This window comes from Cavia porcellus, unplaced genomic scaffold (genome assembly GCF_034190915.1).
Source record: "Cavia porcellus strain 051 isolate PalLab524CR breed Dunkin Hartley unplaced genomic scaffold, mCavPor4.1 scaffold_40, whole genome shotgun sequence".
NCBI lineage: Eukaryota > Metazoa > Chordata > Mammalia > Rodentia > Caviidae > Cavia > Cavia porcellus.
In genome coordinates, this window is record NW_026947523.1 from 5774165 (window position 1) to 5790961 (window position 16797).

The following is a 16797-nucleotide window of genomic DNA, read 5'->3' on the forward strand; positions in this document are numbered from 1 at the left end:
GGCTGTGCCTCTGATGCCTGCTCAGGGCGAGATTGCAGCTCCTGACCACCTGTGGAACCAAGCAGTGCCTGGCACTAGCTCACAGGTGGCCTGTGTGTGCACGTGCATTCTCTTCCGCTTTAATTCAGGAAAGGCATTTCCTAGGTTTAGGGGTATTGATCTATGATTCACCGCAGTTGGTCAGTGCTGTTGCTGTGCGGGAACCAAGCCGCCTGTACCTTTCTGATGGCTCCTGTTACCACAAGTACAGTATCTGACCTGGCTTCTGTAAACTTGTGGCATCAAGCCGCTGCCTCCTCCGTGCCACACTGTTGTTCTCTGGCCTGGCCTGGAGGCTGCCGGAGCAGTCCTGCCAGAGCCCAGGTGAGGAGACAGTGCCTCCCCGAGTGCCAGTTGTCTGCTTCCCACTGTTCATAAGCTCTCCAGCAGATTGGAGCAGCAGGGACCTTGGTCACGCTGTGCACTTGTGGGTTTTAAATTAACACATTTCATTTACCACCAGGCTAGTGGCCTGCTGGGGAGGAGGCTGGAGGTTAGTAAGGACTGGCTGGGTTCTGGGCACTGGATGCAGTGGAGGCAAGTCCTGGTGGGACAGGGTGAGCCGAATTAGCAACGTGTCTGTTTGGATTCATTCGGCATCCTGGAAACCTGAGTAGTTCTCATTTATATGCCCCCTTGCTCATTAGTATTTCACTTGCAATCTCTTGGTACACAGGCTAGTAGGCTGGATCTCAGCCTAAACTGGTTAAATTGCAAACTTAACAAGGGTAAGTGCTACGGCTGCCTCCTGCCATGGTGCCTGGAGCCTCTGAGAATGTGTGATCAATATTTATTAACATTCTGCCACCACGTCCTGCACCGGTGACCTGGCTGTCGGTCTGCGGGAGTTGTGATGTGCAGAGTGAACTCATTAATTAGATTTCCTCGCTCTGCTCCGCTCCGTGCCCGCCTTGTGCCACAGAGCCCCACTCACCTGGAGATGGATGCTCCTGGTGGGCGTTGCAAGCGCTGTCACTGTGTTGAGTCTGAGCGTGTCACCCCTTCTGCAACCCCACCCGGGATTAAAAGCACCTCTCTGGGGATCGCACTTCCCCCTGAAGCGCTCAGTGTGAACCATGTGACTCGGGTCAGGAGTATCTTGTTTCTGCAGGGGCTGTGGGGTGTGGTGACAATAGGACTCTCAGCTGGACCCCTTTCTATCTCAAATTCCTGGGCTCTGTACAGAGAAGAAAAGGTGCCTAGTATGGGGTTGACCTAGAACTGAGGACTGTTATGGCATCATCGTTCAGAAATGGTCTCTGATCATGAAATACATCATCAGAGAAATGCAGAAAAAATAGCCATTTAAGTGACCTGTATCTTCCCACCCACAGAACCACTGTTATATTTTGGTAGCGGTCCTTCCAAAATTGTTTAATGCATATAAAACGTTTTAGTGAAATCAGCAATACTTACACATTTGTACAGTTTGGTATCATGAATGTTCCCCATACCATTAACTATTTTAAAATGTTAATATTTAAGTGATTGGTACTGCACCGTAACAAGGTACCCCAGAGTTTATTGGGGTGCTAATGTGTTCTGTTAGAGATCCTGGTATGGGGAGCTTTTCCCTCCATGTCTGATGCCGACAGACCTAGAGTGCTCAGCACACTTGGGTCTGGCTGTCCGAGGCCATGTGGGCCTCACCAACTGTCCCCCTTTGCCTTGCAGATTGTTTGCTACATGAGGAGAACTTCTCGGTGAGGTGCCCCAAGCACAAGGTGAGTGGAAGCTGGAGGAGCCTGCATGGGGGGGGGGGTGCCTGCTCTGAAGGTGAGAACCCAGGCTTCAGAAGACCTCATCGAGGGTCCCCACCTGCCCCTCGGGCTGCTCCTGGCCAGGGAGGGTGGAGAGGCACCTCCTAAAAATGGGGCTGGGGGCCACACCCTGCGTGGTTCCAGGGAGCTGCAAGCAGTGTGTGCCTTTGTTTTTGAAGGGGCTTTGTGTTCATTCAGAGAAATGAGCTCAGACTTGGTGAAATGGCTGACTTCCACTTTAGAGTTCACAGGTTAATCTGGTTAGAGGGGTGCTAGGCCTGGTGGGAAGCAGGCGTGTTTTCTGAGATTTGAGGGGTTAGGGGAAGAGTTGACTCTGGGCTTTGAGGAAATGCAGTCTTGCAAGTCATAGAGTGGTGGAGGCAGCTGCCCCGCCTGCTGTCTGTCTGGGAGATGGTCTCTTAGCAAAGGGAAGCGCCAAGCAGATGACAGCCTGCTTCTGGGATGCCATGGATGGGGGACTGGAGAGGGAGCCCCAGAACGGAGTAGGATGGAGCCATGAGCAGCTCTCCACCTGTTTCCTGCAGTGGCCACCCTGTCTGGCTAAGGTCACAGTGACACCTGGTGGTCAGTGGCTGCTCACAGACTTCAGTCTCCCAGTAGAGCCAGAAAGTACTAGAAAGAGCTCACGTAGAGGTCTGTCCTCAAAGCTTCCTGAAAGATTCTTATGCCTGTCTTTAAAAGTTATTTTCAGAGGTGGGGATAGGTGTAATGGTTTCACTTTATGTTTGCTTAGGGTCAGATTTTGCCTCAGAAACCTTGTCTGGGTGTCTCCTGTGTGTCGTTCAATACTGACTTCCCCTTTTCTTTCCTTTTCCATGTGCTGTTCCTGTCCTCGCCTCTGCCCTCCCTGACTCCCACACTGTCCCTCTGTCCCTCTGTCCGCTCTCCTCATGGCTTTACCGGCATCAGCCTCCCCTTCCGTGCCCTCTCCCTCCCTTGCAGAACAAGACCTCGAAAGGCAGCCTCAGCACAGAGCAGTCGGAGCGGGGGTGAGGGGGGCAGTGTGCGCGTGGGAATGGAGAGGACAGCAAGCACAGGTGAGTCGGGGCCGCCCAGCCGGCCCGGTAGGTGTTGGCGCCTTGACCGACATTTAGTTGTGTGGAGCACTGACACCAGGTGGATAAAATGGTTTTGTTACTCAGCTCCCTGGAATGTCTGTGGGTCACAGCTGTCCTGTGGGCGTTCAGGGTGACCCTTTCTGAAGGTTGCCTTTTGGGCAGAGCTGCCAAATGAGCCCCACGGTGGTCCTGAGGGCAGAGTGACCGACATGTCGGACCACACACGCACACACACGCACACACACGCACACACACGCACATACGCGCGCGCACACACACATACGCGCACCTCGGCCTGGGCGCTTCTGTGCACACTCTGTTCTTGCCTATCTCCAGGAGAGTTCCAGTCTCAGGGCTTCTCAATTGACTACGTTTCTGTAAATCTTTTAGTGTATTTTTCTTTGAAAAACAGAAAATTCTCCAAGTTTCTTACATGAGATCTTCCAACCCAGTACCATGAAGGATTCCTTTTTGAAAAAGTACCGAGGGAAAGAAAACTGTATCGTATTTAGCAGACTTTGGCATCCAATTTAGTTTTACTCACGAGTGTGTGAGCGTGTGCGCGTGCACCTCGGGGACAGGATTCCAGGACTAGGGGCGCTGGAAGCAGGCAGACTGCACTGCCCTGTGCTTGCTGCTTCGCCCCCCCCCCCTCGGCACTGGGGGAGGGGGAGACATAGGATGCAGAGAAGAGGGACTGAGGTGGCTGTGGCGCTGGCTGCTCGGTGGGGGCTGCCCGCTCCATAGTGTTCTCTGGAGGCTCCTTTCCATCCAGCTGGGGCACTGCTGTGTGTACGTTGTCCCCCGCATAGAGGTCGTGGAGGCTTGGCACATCTGTGCAGACAGGGCCTGCCTTTCTGCGGAACACTAGATAGTAATGGAAGGGGAAGTCAGCTCCTCGAAGGATGTGGTGGCTTTGCTCCCCAGAGAAGCTGTGTCCCCAGCGGCTCCCAGCACTGCCCTTGGAGACTCCTGCGGGCTGGCAGTGATGGTAGGTGCTTGCTGCGGTGCTTTTCCTTGGTCTTCCCGGGAGCCCGGTTGTCAGTACAGGGCACAGAGCAGGGCGGGAGAGGGAATTGGAGGCTGTTTGGTGTGTTCTAGGGTCACAGGAACCAAATGAATAAATGGAGCCCCATGGATTTGAAGTAGGTCATCATCGCAGGCTACTGCACCATCAGTGCTGCCAGTTCACCTGCCTGCAGTCTGCCCTCTGTCAGCTCCCAGGCATGGCTGCGGCGTGGGCATTGGTTATCTGTTTGTGGTGGTCCTTCTCTGTTCTCCTGGGCTGGAGTGTCTGTACCTGGCCTCCATGGGTGAGCACAGTTTGTATTCCCAAAGTTTGACCCAAAAGGCCTGGCAGGAAGAGAACCATTTGTTGTGTTGTGCTTTTTGGTTTTGACCTGAATTGCAGCCTGCAGATCTGGGTAGACAGCTCTCAGGGGTCTTAGGCATTGTCCCCGGTCATCCTTGGGCCCTGCCACACAATAGGTCCTCAGCTCCCAAGTGGGACAGTGATCCACAGCCTCCTTCCTGCCTGCAAGGAGTCAACTAGACCATCATGTAGGGAGACCTCAGGCCTGCGGGGTGGGCAGGGGCAAGTGCACTGCATTCAGTTTCGTCTGTCTGAAATGCTCTCTGCTGTGTGGGTCCCAGAAGTAAACTCGTTTTCCTGGTTTCTCAATTCAGCAGTGGAGACCCAGGTAGGCCAGAGGGTTGTGTGGAAGTCGCAGTTATCAGGGACAGAAGCATAGCCCTCTCCAGGTGTGCATCAGGACTTGTAGAGCCACCATGACTGGAACCCAGACAGAGCAGGGAAGGACCAGTGTGTGCGCGTGGGTCTCCTGCGGCCTGTAGAGTGCTGTGTGGTGGGGGTCAGGCCTCAGCTTCTGTCTAAAGAGGAAAATAATGACACCAGCCAGGTGAGGATTCGGCCAGGTCTCAGCCAGTGCTTGCCACGCAGCTACTGTGCTGGCCTGCAAGGTTTTCACAGTGGTAACTGGAGGGGCCAAGATAGCTGATGGGACCTAGCACCCACCCTGTCTTTCAGCAGATACCCTAACTTAGGGTCCAGGAGGTGCTACCTGTGCCACATCCCTACCCTTAGGGCTTAGGATAGCTGGCCAGGACATGTCAGCAAGGAGAGGTCCAGGACAGCGTTCTGAGAATGAGGGAGCAGCGTGGTAAACCTTCCTGCCCGCTACATCCTCTCACTGAGATTGTTCTGTCTGGTTTCATTATGCCTGGGCCACGGGGACAGCTTTCCTTCTTAGCAAGTGGTGAACAAGGAGGCCTCGCCTCCCATGCCAGCCACCGTGACCCAGTGGGTAAGGAGCAGTGACTTTCATCTGGGCAGTGCCAGCTGATCACGTGTGCACACAGCCCCCCAGCCCATCTGCAGATGAGGGAGGGCTCTCTGCACCCTGGTTCCCCGCCTGTTTAGGGAAGCCCTGGGGTTGCAGCTTCAGCACTGAGCCCATGTCTGTCAGGTTTCCAGCGCCAGCCCAGCCTTGCCATACCTCCAGAGGCCACCTCCCAGCCCAATAGCCTACTTCCCTGCAGAGACGCAGCCAGGCTCCTTTGAGGTGCTGGTCATAGTGGAAATGAAGGCCAGGTCCTGGCCCTACCTCTTGAAGGCTCTCCTACCACTCACACTCCCACCCCTGCCCAGGGACCGGGCTGCCTCCTGGGCCTGGTGAGTGCACCTCTGCTGGACACGAGACACGCTCTGCGCTCCCTCGTCTCCTGGGCCTCAGCTTCAAGGGCTCGCCTTCGGGAGTGCTTCCTTCCTCGCTCTGTCTAAATCACCCTCTGCACGACTCTGCAGCCTTCCTAGCTAGCATCTGCAGGGTTTCAGGGCATGCTCATTTGACTGGATGCTCCTTGAGAGCTAGAGCCACCACTGCAGCATTCTGGTCCAGTCCCAGCAAGTTCCCAGTGGCATTGTACCTGTTAGTGGGGTGAGTGCAAAAGGGTCTCTCTCAACCTGACTGGCCAGGCCTTTGCGCCAATTCAGAATTCGGTGTAACTCATGTGTGTTGGAGAACTAAGGAGGCCACCTTGGGTGACCCAGCGGGCTGGGCATGTCAAGCTGGGGGGCGCCTGCTGCTCAGAGGAGAAGAGGCAGGCAAGTCAGGTGTGGAGGGTCACAGAGGTTCCCTTTGGGGGTCAGGCCACAGGGCAGCTAGGAGAGGGGGAGCGACACAGCACCAAGGAGCAGGGGATGAGTTTGGCCCAAGATGAAGCCCTGTATCTGCAGCTTAGCATTTGAATACCTCTGCATCCTCAGTGCAGAGAGCTCACCAGCTGCACACTGCCCAGGGCGAAGTCCCACCTCTCAGAGCGTCCAGCTTCCTCCTCCTGACCGTGCAGACAGGTGTCAGTGTTAGCATGAATGAGTCTGTGGCACATGGTAAATGCTGAAGGGATTCTCTTTCCTTACCATACTCTCCAGTTTTTCAGACTAACTAGAGAAGTCAGAGTATTGTGTATTTGGGCTAGCCTAATGCACTGGCCAGTAGCACAGAGAACCAACTGGTCGGGCAAATGCTGGGCACCAGTCTGGATGTGATGACGCACGCCTATAATCCCAGCACTCAGGAGGCTGAGTCAGGAGGATCATTGCAAGTTGAAAGCCAACCTGAATTTTATAGTGACCCTGTCTCAAAACTGGCTAACATGCTGTGAACCCAGGTACACCTCCTTCTGAGATTGAGGTCTGTTGCTTGGTGTACTGTGAGTAGTGAACAGAATTAGGGTGCAGGCCTAAGCCTGTTGAGCAGGCTCTGCCCTGTCCTCCTCGCCACCAGCAGAACCTCAAGGGTGGATGGCATCTGGCCCTCACACCCGCAGCTGGCTTTGGTCATTCTACTTGTTCCTGAGGTGCCCCCACTCAGCTTCATCATGTCATTTTTCAGAAGGCCTGTGGTTCTTGAGGGTAGGGTAAGGGTGGCATTCATTGCCACCTTGCGCCCTGTCACAGGAAAGCCATCAAGATAGTGATGAGTATCCCTGGGCTGGCTGGTGCAGGGGTTGCAGTCTGTGGGGTGTGAACTGTGGGATTGGAGTAGGCTCTTCGACCCAGACTCAAGAGAAACCACCGTGCTGTGTACATGGAGGACCGCTAGCCCACGTTCCTGGGCCTGGCCACTAGTCTGGAGTTGGTGCTTCACTTGAGTGTGGCGACACTGTCTTCTTGTGTCAGAAGCATCCTCCTGAGTATTTGTGTTTTCAGCCAAGCAGTTAGGAGTCCCGTCCTAGTGCAGGCGCAGGTGTGTACGTGACTCTTGCGTTCCTAACTCTCACACACACACCGACCTCACTGGTTTCATGCATTGGTATTAAGGCAGCGGGACAGGGACAGCCACCTGGCTTCTCCAGAGGTTCATCCTTGGTGGAGCATGTCAGAGGGGAAAGAGGAAGCACCAAGGGACCTCGGGACGCCTCTGCTGAGAGTGCTGGGATTGACAGCCAGAGGGCAGGGCACCGTCACTCCTGGCTACTGGTCTGACTATGCAGGGCCGACTCCTGAGGTGCTGTGGTCTCTGCAAGCCCTTCTGCACCGGGGTGGCACGGGAGGCCTTCTCGGGGGCCTGGGGATGGCTGTGCACTCTTGGCCTGAGCTGGATGGAAGAGGAGCACAGTGGCTGGGGGCAGGGCCCTGAGGACCCCAGAGGATTAACAGACTCTGGCTCTCACAAGCTTCCCAAAAGGACACTGCCAGAGGCTCAGGAAAGCATTGCTTGTATAAAGAACAGGCTGTATCAGCTAGGGACGGCTGTGAAGTGGCCAGGAGAAGCTGGGAGGTGGGACATGGCCTGAGAGGCCCCAGTGGCCCCATGCTACTGACTCAGGTCCCTCCTGCCTTGCACCATGTGCCAGAGTCCTCAGCAGAGTCATCATCAGTCTTAATGTGTCCTGAGCCAGCTGTACACCCACAGAGGACTCGGGGCTGAGGGGCATCCTGTGCTGCTGCAGGGCAGAGGCTCTGCATGGTGGGGTGCACAGGGTCCTCTGCTCAGTGGCCGCTGTTTGTCTTTCAGGTTAGACTGTGGAGATGAGACGTGGTGGCCACTTGCGATGGAATGGAAACGTCCTACCCCGCCCTGCCCCGCGTGCCTGCCCAAGCCAGCACTTCCTCCCTACCTTCTCACATCACTCAAACCAGTGACACCACAGGAAAGAGAGACCCAAGATGTTGGAATGGCTGTTTCCATGGACACAATCTCCATAGTGACAATGTGGGGGGAGGGGGGAGGGGCTGATGGGGAAGTGGGGGGAATAAAGGGAGGGATAAAAATATATATATATAAATCTATTTTTAGTCTGGAAAGACTTTGTTTAAATGAAAGGTGCGCTATCCCTTTTGATTCTATTTTAAAATTATCTAGTTAACTCCAAATTTGTTCCAGTGACAGTGAAACTTAAATGTGAAATTGAACTGAAAAACTCATCTCATAAAGGATTGGAGGAGAGCTTTGCTCTTCATCCTCTCCCACCAGTTCTGAGAACACTAGACCCAGGATAAACAGAGCAGGCGGGTCGCACCCAGAGCCACAGCCAGCCCGGCCCCCAGAGATCTGTCCACAGCGGGAAGGGTTGGGGACGGGAGTCGGGGCAGCCAGGTTTCCAGGGGTGTGGGGGGTGATGTTTCAACACAAAAATAAATTTTTTCCTTTCCAGAAACACTATTTATTTATTATTTTTAAAATTTTTATCTTTTGGGGGATAAAATTGGCAGGTGCCCCAAGGTTGTGGCTGTGTCCCTGGTCACTTGGCTGGGGAGACCCCAGGACCTACCAGGTGGGCACAGCAGCCAAGTCAAAGGATGGACCCAGCTCTGTTCTCAGCACATTCCAGACAACTGCGGCCGGACCCTGAGCCACAGGGACCCTGGGGTAGCAGGGGCCCAGGCCCGTGCCGTGAGAGCGGGGGCGTGAGAGGGATGGTGGCGTGAGGCACGGGTGGGCTGAGTGACCAGGGACAGCCACCTGCCATTTCTGCTTTTGCTTTCATTTTTATAATGGAAAAGGGGGCTGTTGGGTAAGCAGCCCCAGGCTTCGTGATTCTTTATGTTGCTTTGTTTTGTTTTGTATTTGTATAATTTTTAAATATCTGAGTTTTAAAAAAAAGAAAAAAGTACAAAAAAATCTTGTCAAGGCCTTAAGAAGGGTTGGTGCGTCTTTCAGGGGTCACTGCCGTGGGGATAAACAGCTGTTTCACAAACAGTTTTATTTAAAAACTAAAAACAAACAATCAAAAATAATAAACTTCATTTTAACCTTGTTTCCTTTTTTGTTTGCTCTAGAATGAATGCGTGTCTTCCTTTCCCATTCCAGCCCTCAAAAGGTGTCCTTCCTTCTGTTCCAGGAGTTACCCCTGACCTGTCCCTTTGGTCCCAGCTTCTCAGGGTTCCAGGTGGCCCTTAGAGTAGATGGTGGACTTACTTAACACATACGAGGACATGTTTCCAATGAACATCCACCTTAAAGATTATTAAAAAGTAGTGCAGTGTTAAAGGACTTTTTTAGGGATCAGAAGTCCTGGAAGGATGGTCACAGGTAGAAGTCAGCCATCATAAATTAGTGGTGCGCTCATCAGTTTGGGCCGCAGAAATGGCAGATTAATGTCATTCTGATGGCTGCATCCAGGAGCACTTCCAACGGCCCGGGTGGTGGCATGGGTGGGCGTGCTGCCCACAGCATGTCCTACAGGGGCTGGGGGCGGGACCTGCACGGACGAGAAGGCTTCTGAGCTAGTCGGCTTCCTGTGCTGGCCTTGACTTGGCACTAACACAGTTAAGATGAAATTAATAAATCTATTAATAAATCGGGTGTCAAGGGCTAAACCACAAAATTTGAAAAATAGTATCTGGAGGAAAATACTTTCCTGACACCAAATACTTCTTTGTCACTTTGCCTTTTATTCTTTTGTCCCTTTTGATATTTGGAGGATGTGTGGTGACAGTCCCATATCATGATTGTTCTGGGCCTTTCCTTGAGCTGGGGAGTAGACCGGCTGTCCTCTGGGCTTCCTACTCCAGTATCCTGGCTTCCGCAGAAGCTCCTGGAGCTTTTGGAGGGGTGTGCGTGTGTGTGCATTGTAACATTTTCTTTTGAGAGCAGCTTTAGGTTCGTAGCAGGAGATGCGGGGTTCTCCTGTGCACCTCCTCTGTTCCCCTCACGTGCCCAAGTGTCAGTGCCCTCACTAAAGGAGCTTATGTCTTAGTGCCAGCAGACGCACACCATATCTCCTGGTGGCCCAGCAGGTCCCATTTACTTTAGCATCTTTCTTGGTGTTGTATATGGCACGGGTTCGGACACATTTGTAAGAACACATTCCTGCCATGCTAGTCTCACAGGGTAGTTGGTGTGCCCTACAGCTGCTCTGTCCCCCCGCATTTGTCTCTTCCTCTGCCTGTCCCCGGTGACCGCTGATCTTGTCTTTCAGGTTTGGCCTTTCGTAGGCTCCTGTAGTTGGAATCCTACAGCTTGCAGCTTTTCAGACTGGTTTATGTAGCCATATGTGATTATGGCTCCTTGGGTTACAGAATGTGCAGCTCTGCTGGCTTGCTAGCTCCTTTGTTTCTACTGACAAACAGTAACTGTCTGGATTCCTACGGCCTGTCCTTCCACCTGCTGAAGGGCGCCTGGGTCGACGCCAGGCTTGACAATTATCAGTTGCTGTGCAGATCTCCATGTGGATGTAAATCTTCAGGTCAGTGCCAAGGAGCGTAATTGTCAGTTGGTTTAAGTTTGCAGCAAACTGTCTTCCAAAGCAGGGGCACCATTCGCATCCCCACCAGCAGTGCGTGAGGGTTCCTGGTGCTCCACATCCTCGCCAGGGCTTTTGTGATGTTAGTGCTCTTGATCTTTTCTATTCTACAAGATGTGCAGTGGCTCAAAATAAGTTTTAAAGTTTTAAATTTGTGACAGCCAGGCATGGTGGCACATGTCCATAATCTCAGAATTTGGGATGCCGAGGCAGGAAGATTGCTGCAAGTTTGAGGTCAGCCTGGCTCCAAATTGAGACCCTGTCTCAGATAGATAGGTAGGTAGGTAGATAGATAGATAGATAGATAAAGTTGTAAAACCGTGAATTTTCTCACCTTACTTTGATCTTTAAGTGAATGTTTCACTGATGCTGAGAGTATCCACATTGTCGTGTAGCCGATTTCCACAACTTTTCCATCCTACAAAGCTGAACCCTTGTGCTGCCCGTGGGCTGCTGATCTGGGCTCTGGAGCTTCCATTGCCGCGTTCTCCTGCTCCCCCCAGTGCTGGCCTTCGGAACCGGAACTCAGAAGGCAACCTGCTGGTGGTCCAGGAGGGTGCTGAGGGGCCAAGCCCCTTTCAGTCCCCAGGGTGAAGCTGGTGAGGCGTTTCCACCCAAGGGTACAGCGGTGCCTGCTGGGAGCAGGGTCAAATGCTGGAACTTTCTTTCCCTGACTGTTGGCTGCTTCAGGTTCCTGGCTGGCTTCTGACATGCTCACCGAGGTGTCCAGGTCACACAGGGCGCTCTGGGAAGAGGAGCAGGACCTTCTAACCCACCTCCTCACTACTGTATTGGAGCTGTGACCCCCAGGGCAGTGGCCAGGGGCTCCACCCCTGCGCAGCACATTCTCCCAATGGCCTGGGTGGTCCCAGGGTTGGGAAGCTCAGGCTGCTAAAGAAGAACTCCAAGAAGATTCCATGCAGGCTGCAGGAAGGATATGCTGCTCCAGCAGCTCCTCGTGTTTTGGATCACAGCACCAACATCGCTGTGACTTAGACCTCGTTACCTGACATCTAGAGCTCTGCCTCGGGACAGAACCACCTGCCTTTAATGGCCACAGAGGAAACGAGAGTTAGAGGAAAGTGTGCCCAGCATGCCTGGCACCTGAGTGCTAAGTGTCGGGAGGCACAGGCATCATGGCTGAAGCCTTTCTTTGTGGCTGTCTGCTCTGAACTCAAGTCCCCGGCACGACAGGATTCAGCCTGGATTGTACATGTGATTGCTGCATTGGCCCTCCCATGATTCCCTGGGGGTGTTAGGAAGGTGCTGCTGACCAGGCCAGGCCAGCAGCCGAGACCACTTCTGAGAATTCTCCAAGGCCTAAGTGGGTCTTCCCCACCACAGGTCAGTTGTGTGAATTTAGAGCTGACTGCCCCCGTGTAGCTGCTTGCCTCCTCCTGCCCCTCCCACGGGGCAGTCCAGGGGTGCGTCCACCTCACAGCCAGCCTGCTATGGCCTGCCCTGGTGATCTAGTCCCTCAGGCAGGCACCAGGTCTCCATGAAGCAGCTAGGACCGCTGCCTTGGTGAGTCAGCCCTCAGGCCTTATTGTGCCTCTCAGGCCTGCCCTTTGAGGCCTGTGTCACCTTCCCACTGTGGCCCAGTGCTAGCCCACTGCAATCAGTGTGTTCATTTCCTGCACAGCTCTCCCGTCACATGTCCAGCCCCATGTCCTAAGTATCTTGCGAAGGACAGGAAGGGCACAGACTTCCACAGCTGTTCAAGTCCCGCCCCTTCCCCTCCCTGCACCCGCTGGCTGCGTTATAAAAGACAGCACCCAGCACAGATGCACTGGCTGTGCTAAGTGTACTTTCTGGCACTAGGTACCCGGAGTGGTCAGACTTGCAGTGTGTCCAGAGGAGCCCAGGGATCTCCATGGGGCTGCTGACCGGAGATGCACTTTTTTCCATGGCCGTGGTCGTTGCCGTCTTCCTGCTCCTGGTGGACCTGATGCATCGGCGCCAACGCTGGGCTGCTCGCTACCCGCCAGGCCCTGTGCCTGTGCCTGGGCTGGGCAACCTGCTGCAGGTGGACTTCCAGAACGTGTTGTACGCCTTCTACAAGGTAGGGGACCTGGAGGTAGAAGGCACAGTGGCCCGAGTGACACTGCAGCAGCAGACAGGTGAAACCACACAGTGGACAAGGACCTGGACCTGTAAGAGGAAGCAGGTGGCAAGGTCTAGGAGAGGGGACTGCAGAGCCTGGGATACTTTGGACTTTGCAATGAAAAAGTTGTAGGACAAAGGCCAGGAGGTAGGGTGGCACTTGGCAGTGTGTTTTGGATCCAGTTGGACAGGACAAGTGGAGGCCCCAAGTCCCTGCAGACGGTGTCAGGGTCCTGTAGGTGAGGGGAGGGGTCAGGATCTTGGCATCCATCAGGAAATCAAGGCCGAGAGAGGTGCCGTGACGCCCTTCACCTGCTGTGGAGTTAGCTCACTGCTCACGTCTGTAGCCCCAGTTTCCCCCTGTGTAAACCAGGGTGCTGGTGGGTCCCTACAGTTCATGTAAAGTCATGGCTGGGGGACCAGATTCCTAGTGATTCGCAGACTTAGAAGAAGTGACCTCTCCACACTGGGACACCTCTCAGCCTCAGAGCACACCTCAGTGGTAGAGCACTTGCCTAGCGTGCAAGGGACCCTGCCTGGCCCCAAGTTCCTGGCCCTGCAAAGAATGAAAGGGGACGTCAGATCTCTGCAGTGCTCTGCTCAGTCAGGGTCTCCTGAGATTTCCACTCGGAGCTGGGTCCTTCAGGTTGGCTGGGACCCTGTCTTGAGGTTCATGACCCTTTTACCTGCAGTTGCGGCACCGCTTCGGGGATGTGTTCAGCCTGCAGCTGGCCTGGACGCCCGTTGTCGTGCTCAACGGGCCCGCGGCCGTGCGTGAGGCACTGGTGGACCACAGCGAGGACACTTCAGACAGACCACCAGTGCCAGTCTACGAACACCTGGGCTTCCAGCCACACAGCCAAGGCAAAGGGTGGTGGGCTGAGGGGACGGGGCTGGTGGCAGTGACCAACTGAAGTAGATCTAATGGGGCAGTTATATGGTCCTGGGACACAGAAAAAGCCCTGAATTTTGGGCGTGTGGATGAGAAAAAGGCCCGTTGGAGAGCTGCGGTCAAAGGTGTGGGTGCATTGGGGGACAGTTTCTGATGAGAGGAGTATAACAAGGGTGATGGCCCAGAGAGCGTGGCCAGTGCACCTGGTCACTCGTATATCCCTGTCACCCTCCCAGGCGTGGTCATGGCGCACTACGGACCTGCCTGGCGTGAGCAGCGGCGCTTCTCCCTGTCCACCCTGCGCAACTTCGGCCTGGGGAAGAAGTCCCTGGAGCAGTGGGTGACCGAGGAGGCTGCCTGTCTCTGTGCCGCCTTTGCCTCCCAGAACGGTGGGTGGTGGCTTGAGGGGCACCAGGAAGGAGTGCGGCAGGAAAGTGAGAGAAGGGATGACACCATGAAGTGCACCCCTGTTCCCAGGACGCCCTTTTCGCCCCAACGCCTTGCTGAACAAAGCCGTGTGCAACGTGATCTCATCCCTCGTCTACGGGCGCCGCTTCGAGTACGAGGACCCGCAGCTGGACAGGACACTGGAGCTGCTGCAGGAACTGCTGAAGGAGAGCTCTGGCTTGGCCCTGCAGGTGCGGGGCTCCGGAGAGTCCGGGCGGTTCCCCCTCTGTGCTGCTGGGCCCCTTGGGAAGAGAATTCACTTGCAGGGGAGATAGAACCAAGGGCACCCAAAGAAAAGCACGCTAGCAGGAAAAGGCTGGTGGTGGCAAATGTCACACAACAGTGCAAGAGGTGGCCGGGGTTTTGGGCTCCGGAGAGGGCAGGGTCTGCACCTCTGATCCATGGTGGGAGCTGCCGGTGCTTGTGAGACTTGCAGGGTTGGATGTTGCTTCCGGCAGCCAGGCCAGGAGTGAGCGGGCTACCAGTGGGCCCAGGCAGGCCAGGCTACTGAGGGAGGTGGGGCTCTGAGCCTGGTCCAGGTGGGAGCTACACGAAGGAAGAACTTGGGTCCCCTCTGTGCCTGTCACAGGTGCTGAACGTGATGCCCTGGCTGCTGCACATCCCAGGCTTAGTTGAAAAGTTTTTCTCTGGGCACAAAGCATTCAGTGCCCTCCTGGATGAACTGGTAATGGAGCACAGGATGACCTGGGACCCGGCACAGCCGCCCCGAGACCTGACTGATGCCTTCCTGGCCAAGATAGAGAAGGTGAGGGCCTGGGTGCTGGGGGAGCTGCAGACAAGTGAGACATCAGCCTCTCCCAGGAAACAGGGCTGGAGTTAAGGGGTGCAGATTAGAAGACCATTTGGGGGCATTCTCCCACCATACCCCGACCCACCTTCTCTGCCCGGCCCAGGCCAAGGGGAACCCTGAGAGCAGCTTCAATCAAGCGAACCTGTACGCTGTGACAAATGACCTGTTTGCTGCAGGGACGGCAACAACATCCATCACGCTGGCCTGGGCCCTGCTGCTCATGATCCTGCACCCGGATGAGCAGCGTGAGCCCAGCAGGGAATGGGGGTGTGGGAGGTGCGAGAGGCAAGGCAGTGGCAGGTCCTCAACCAAGTGTGACACAGTGCTGAGGTTCCAAGCACTGGTGTGACCTAACCTGTCAGAGTGATGCCCTGCTCACCTGGTCACAGCCCTTAGCAGAAGGCAGAAGGAGAGATTCAGGCCACAGCTCTACCTGTGGGGACCCTTGTCTGTGCAGGCCATGTCCAAGAGGAAATCGATGCAGTGATAGGGCAAGGGCGGCGCCCAGAGATGGCGGACCAGGCCCGCATGCCCTTCACCAACGCCGTGATTCACGAGGTGCAGCGCTACCGACACATTGGCCCATTGGGTACACCCCACATGACGAGCCGGGACACTGAGGTGCAGGGCTTCTTTATCCCCAAGGTAGGCCTGGGGCTCTCCTTCCCCAGTGTGGCCACTCCCAGATAAGGCTATGCCTTGCCCAGGACACCCGATCCTGGATTCCACTGGTGCTGCCAGGTCCTGCCTGGTTGTATGCAATGCTGAGCACAGACTGCCTCTTCCCTGTCCCATGGAACCCCCTGGGGGTGACGATAAACTAAAATAAGCCAGAAAGTGTTGGAAATCCCCCTCTAGGCAGCAGCAGGTGGCAGTGAAGCACCCATAGGAATCTCCATGTGGCATTGCCATTGTAACAAAGAGGGTGCTGAGAAGCCTGGGCCTGAGGACCTCGGGAAGGGGCCAGGCACATGGCAGGAACTCCTACCCATGTGTGCTGACTAGAGGGTTCTGGGGCTCCTCGCTTGGTCCACCTTCATGCTGTGCATCTCCCACCAGGGGACCACGCTCATCACCAACCTGTTATCTGTGCTAATGGATGAGACCATCTGGGAGAAGCCCCTCAAATTCCACCCTGCACACTTCCTGGATCCCGAGGGCCGCTTTGTAAAGCCCGAGGCCTTCATTCCATTCTCAGCAGGTGCCTGCTTTTTGGGTGCCCAGATGCTGGCCCCTTTTCAGGGTGCCTGGCTGGGGAGGTGCCCAGGCCCCTGGCCAACTGAGCCCTCTTTCCACCCACAGGGCCCCGCACGTGCCTCGGGGAGCCCCTGGCCCGCATGGAGCTCTTCCTGTTCTTCACCTCTCTGCTGCAGCGCTTCAGCTTCTCGGTGCCTGAGGGGCAGCCCCGGCCCAGTGACCTTGGGATCTTTGGCATTCTGCTGAACCCACTCCCCTACCAGCTCTGCGCTGTGTCCCGCTAAAGGGCCACCCCACACAGCCAAGCAGAGCCTGGCAGCACTGTGGAATCCAGGATTGGCAGCCCTGGGTGCTGCCTGGCTCTCCACATGGTCATGGCCATGCTGGGCAAGGGGAGCCCCAGACCTACCTTGGGTATGCGGAAGCCCTGCTACCTTGGGTATGCGGAAGCCCTGCACTTCTGTCACGAGAAGTCATGTAGGGTGTAAGCAGCAGCCATCCGCTACCAGGTCTCTCTTCATCTGCAGCAAGCACTCAACCTGGCCCCAGCTGGGGACCTCCATGCACAATAAACCAGACCTGTGGCCACCACTATAGTTAGTCCCTATCTGGTTTGAATCCTCACCTGCCTGTGTGAAGTCAACCCTGACCCTCTGCCTCATCCATCCTAAAAGAAGCTCAGGTGTCCACAAGGCAGTG

The 16797-nt window shown here is 55.2% G+C and overlaps 2 protein-coding genes across 8 annotated transcripts in view; both read left to right on the plus strand.

Moving 5' to 3' along the window:
* Tcf20 (transcription factor 20) overlaps positions 1-9160 on the plus strand; it is a 167246-nt gene extending 158086 nt beyond the window's left edge. For 5 of the 7 annotated variants that reach the window (XM_063243830.1, XM_063243831.1, XM_023565365.2 and 2 more), the window contains exons 4-6: positions 1714-1763; positions 2730-2857; positions 7918-9160. In XM_063243830.1, coding sequence (XP_063099900.1) covers positions 1714-1763; positions 2730-2813 — 134 coding nt within the window. In that variant the 3' untranslated portion in view covers positions 2814-2857; positions 7918-9160. The remainder of the gene's footprint in view (positions 1-1713; positions 1764-2729; positions 2858-7917) is intronic. The other 2 variants (XM_063243829.1, XM_005003891.4) reach the window with 2 other exon arrangements.
* A 3275-nt stretch (positions 9161-12435) lies between these two features.
* LOC100719511 (cytochrome P450 2D6-like) lies at positions 12436-16689 on the plus strand. Its single transcript, XM_003470546.4, has 9 exons — positions 12436-12710; positions 13444-13615; positions 13880-14032; positions 14121-14281; positions 14680-14856; positions 15005-15146; positions 15359-15546; positions 15961-16102; positions 16204-16689. The coding sequence occupies exons 1-9, from the start codon at positions 12522-12524 to the stop codon at positions 16380-16382; spliced, it is 1503 nt and encodes a 500-aa protein (XP_003470594.1). The 5' UTR covers positions 12436-12521; the 3' UTR covers positions 16383-16689.
* Positions 16690-16797: the final 108 nt, after the last annotated feature.

What these genes read in the sequence shown, in the direction of transcription:
- LOC100719511 (XM_003470546.4), top strand. Translation starts at nt 12,522, where the DNA reads ATGGGGCTGCTGACCGGAGATGCACTTTTTTCCATGGCCGTGGTCGTT. An exon ending in TGTTGTACGCCTTCTACAAG is followed by an intron (nt 12,711 to 13,443) that starts GTAGGGGACCTG and finishes TTTTACCTGCAG; the next exon opens with TTGCGGCACCGCTTCGGGGA. An exon ending in GCTCTGGCTTGGCCCTGCAG is followed by an intron (nt 14,282 to 14,679) that starts GTGCGGGGCTCC and finishes TGCCTGTCACAG; the next exon opens with GTGCTGAACGTGATGCCCTG.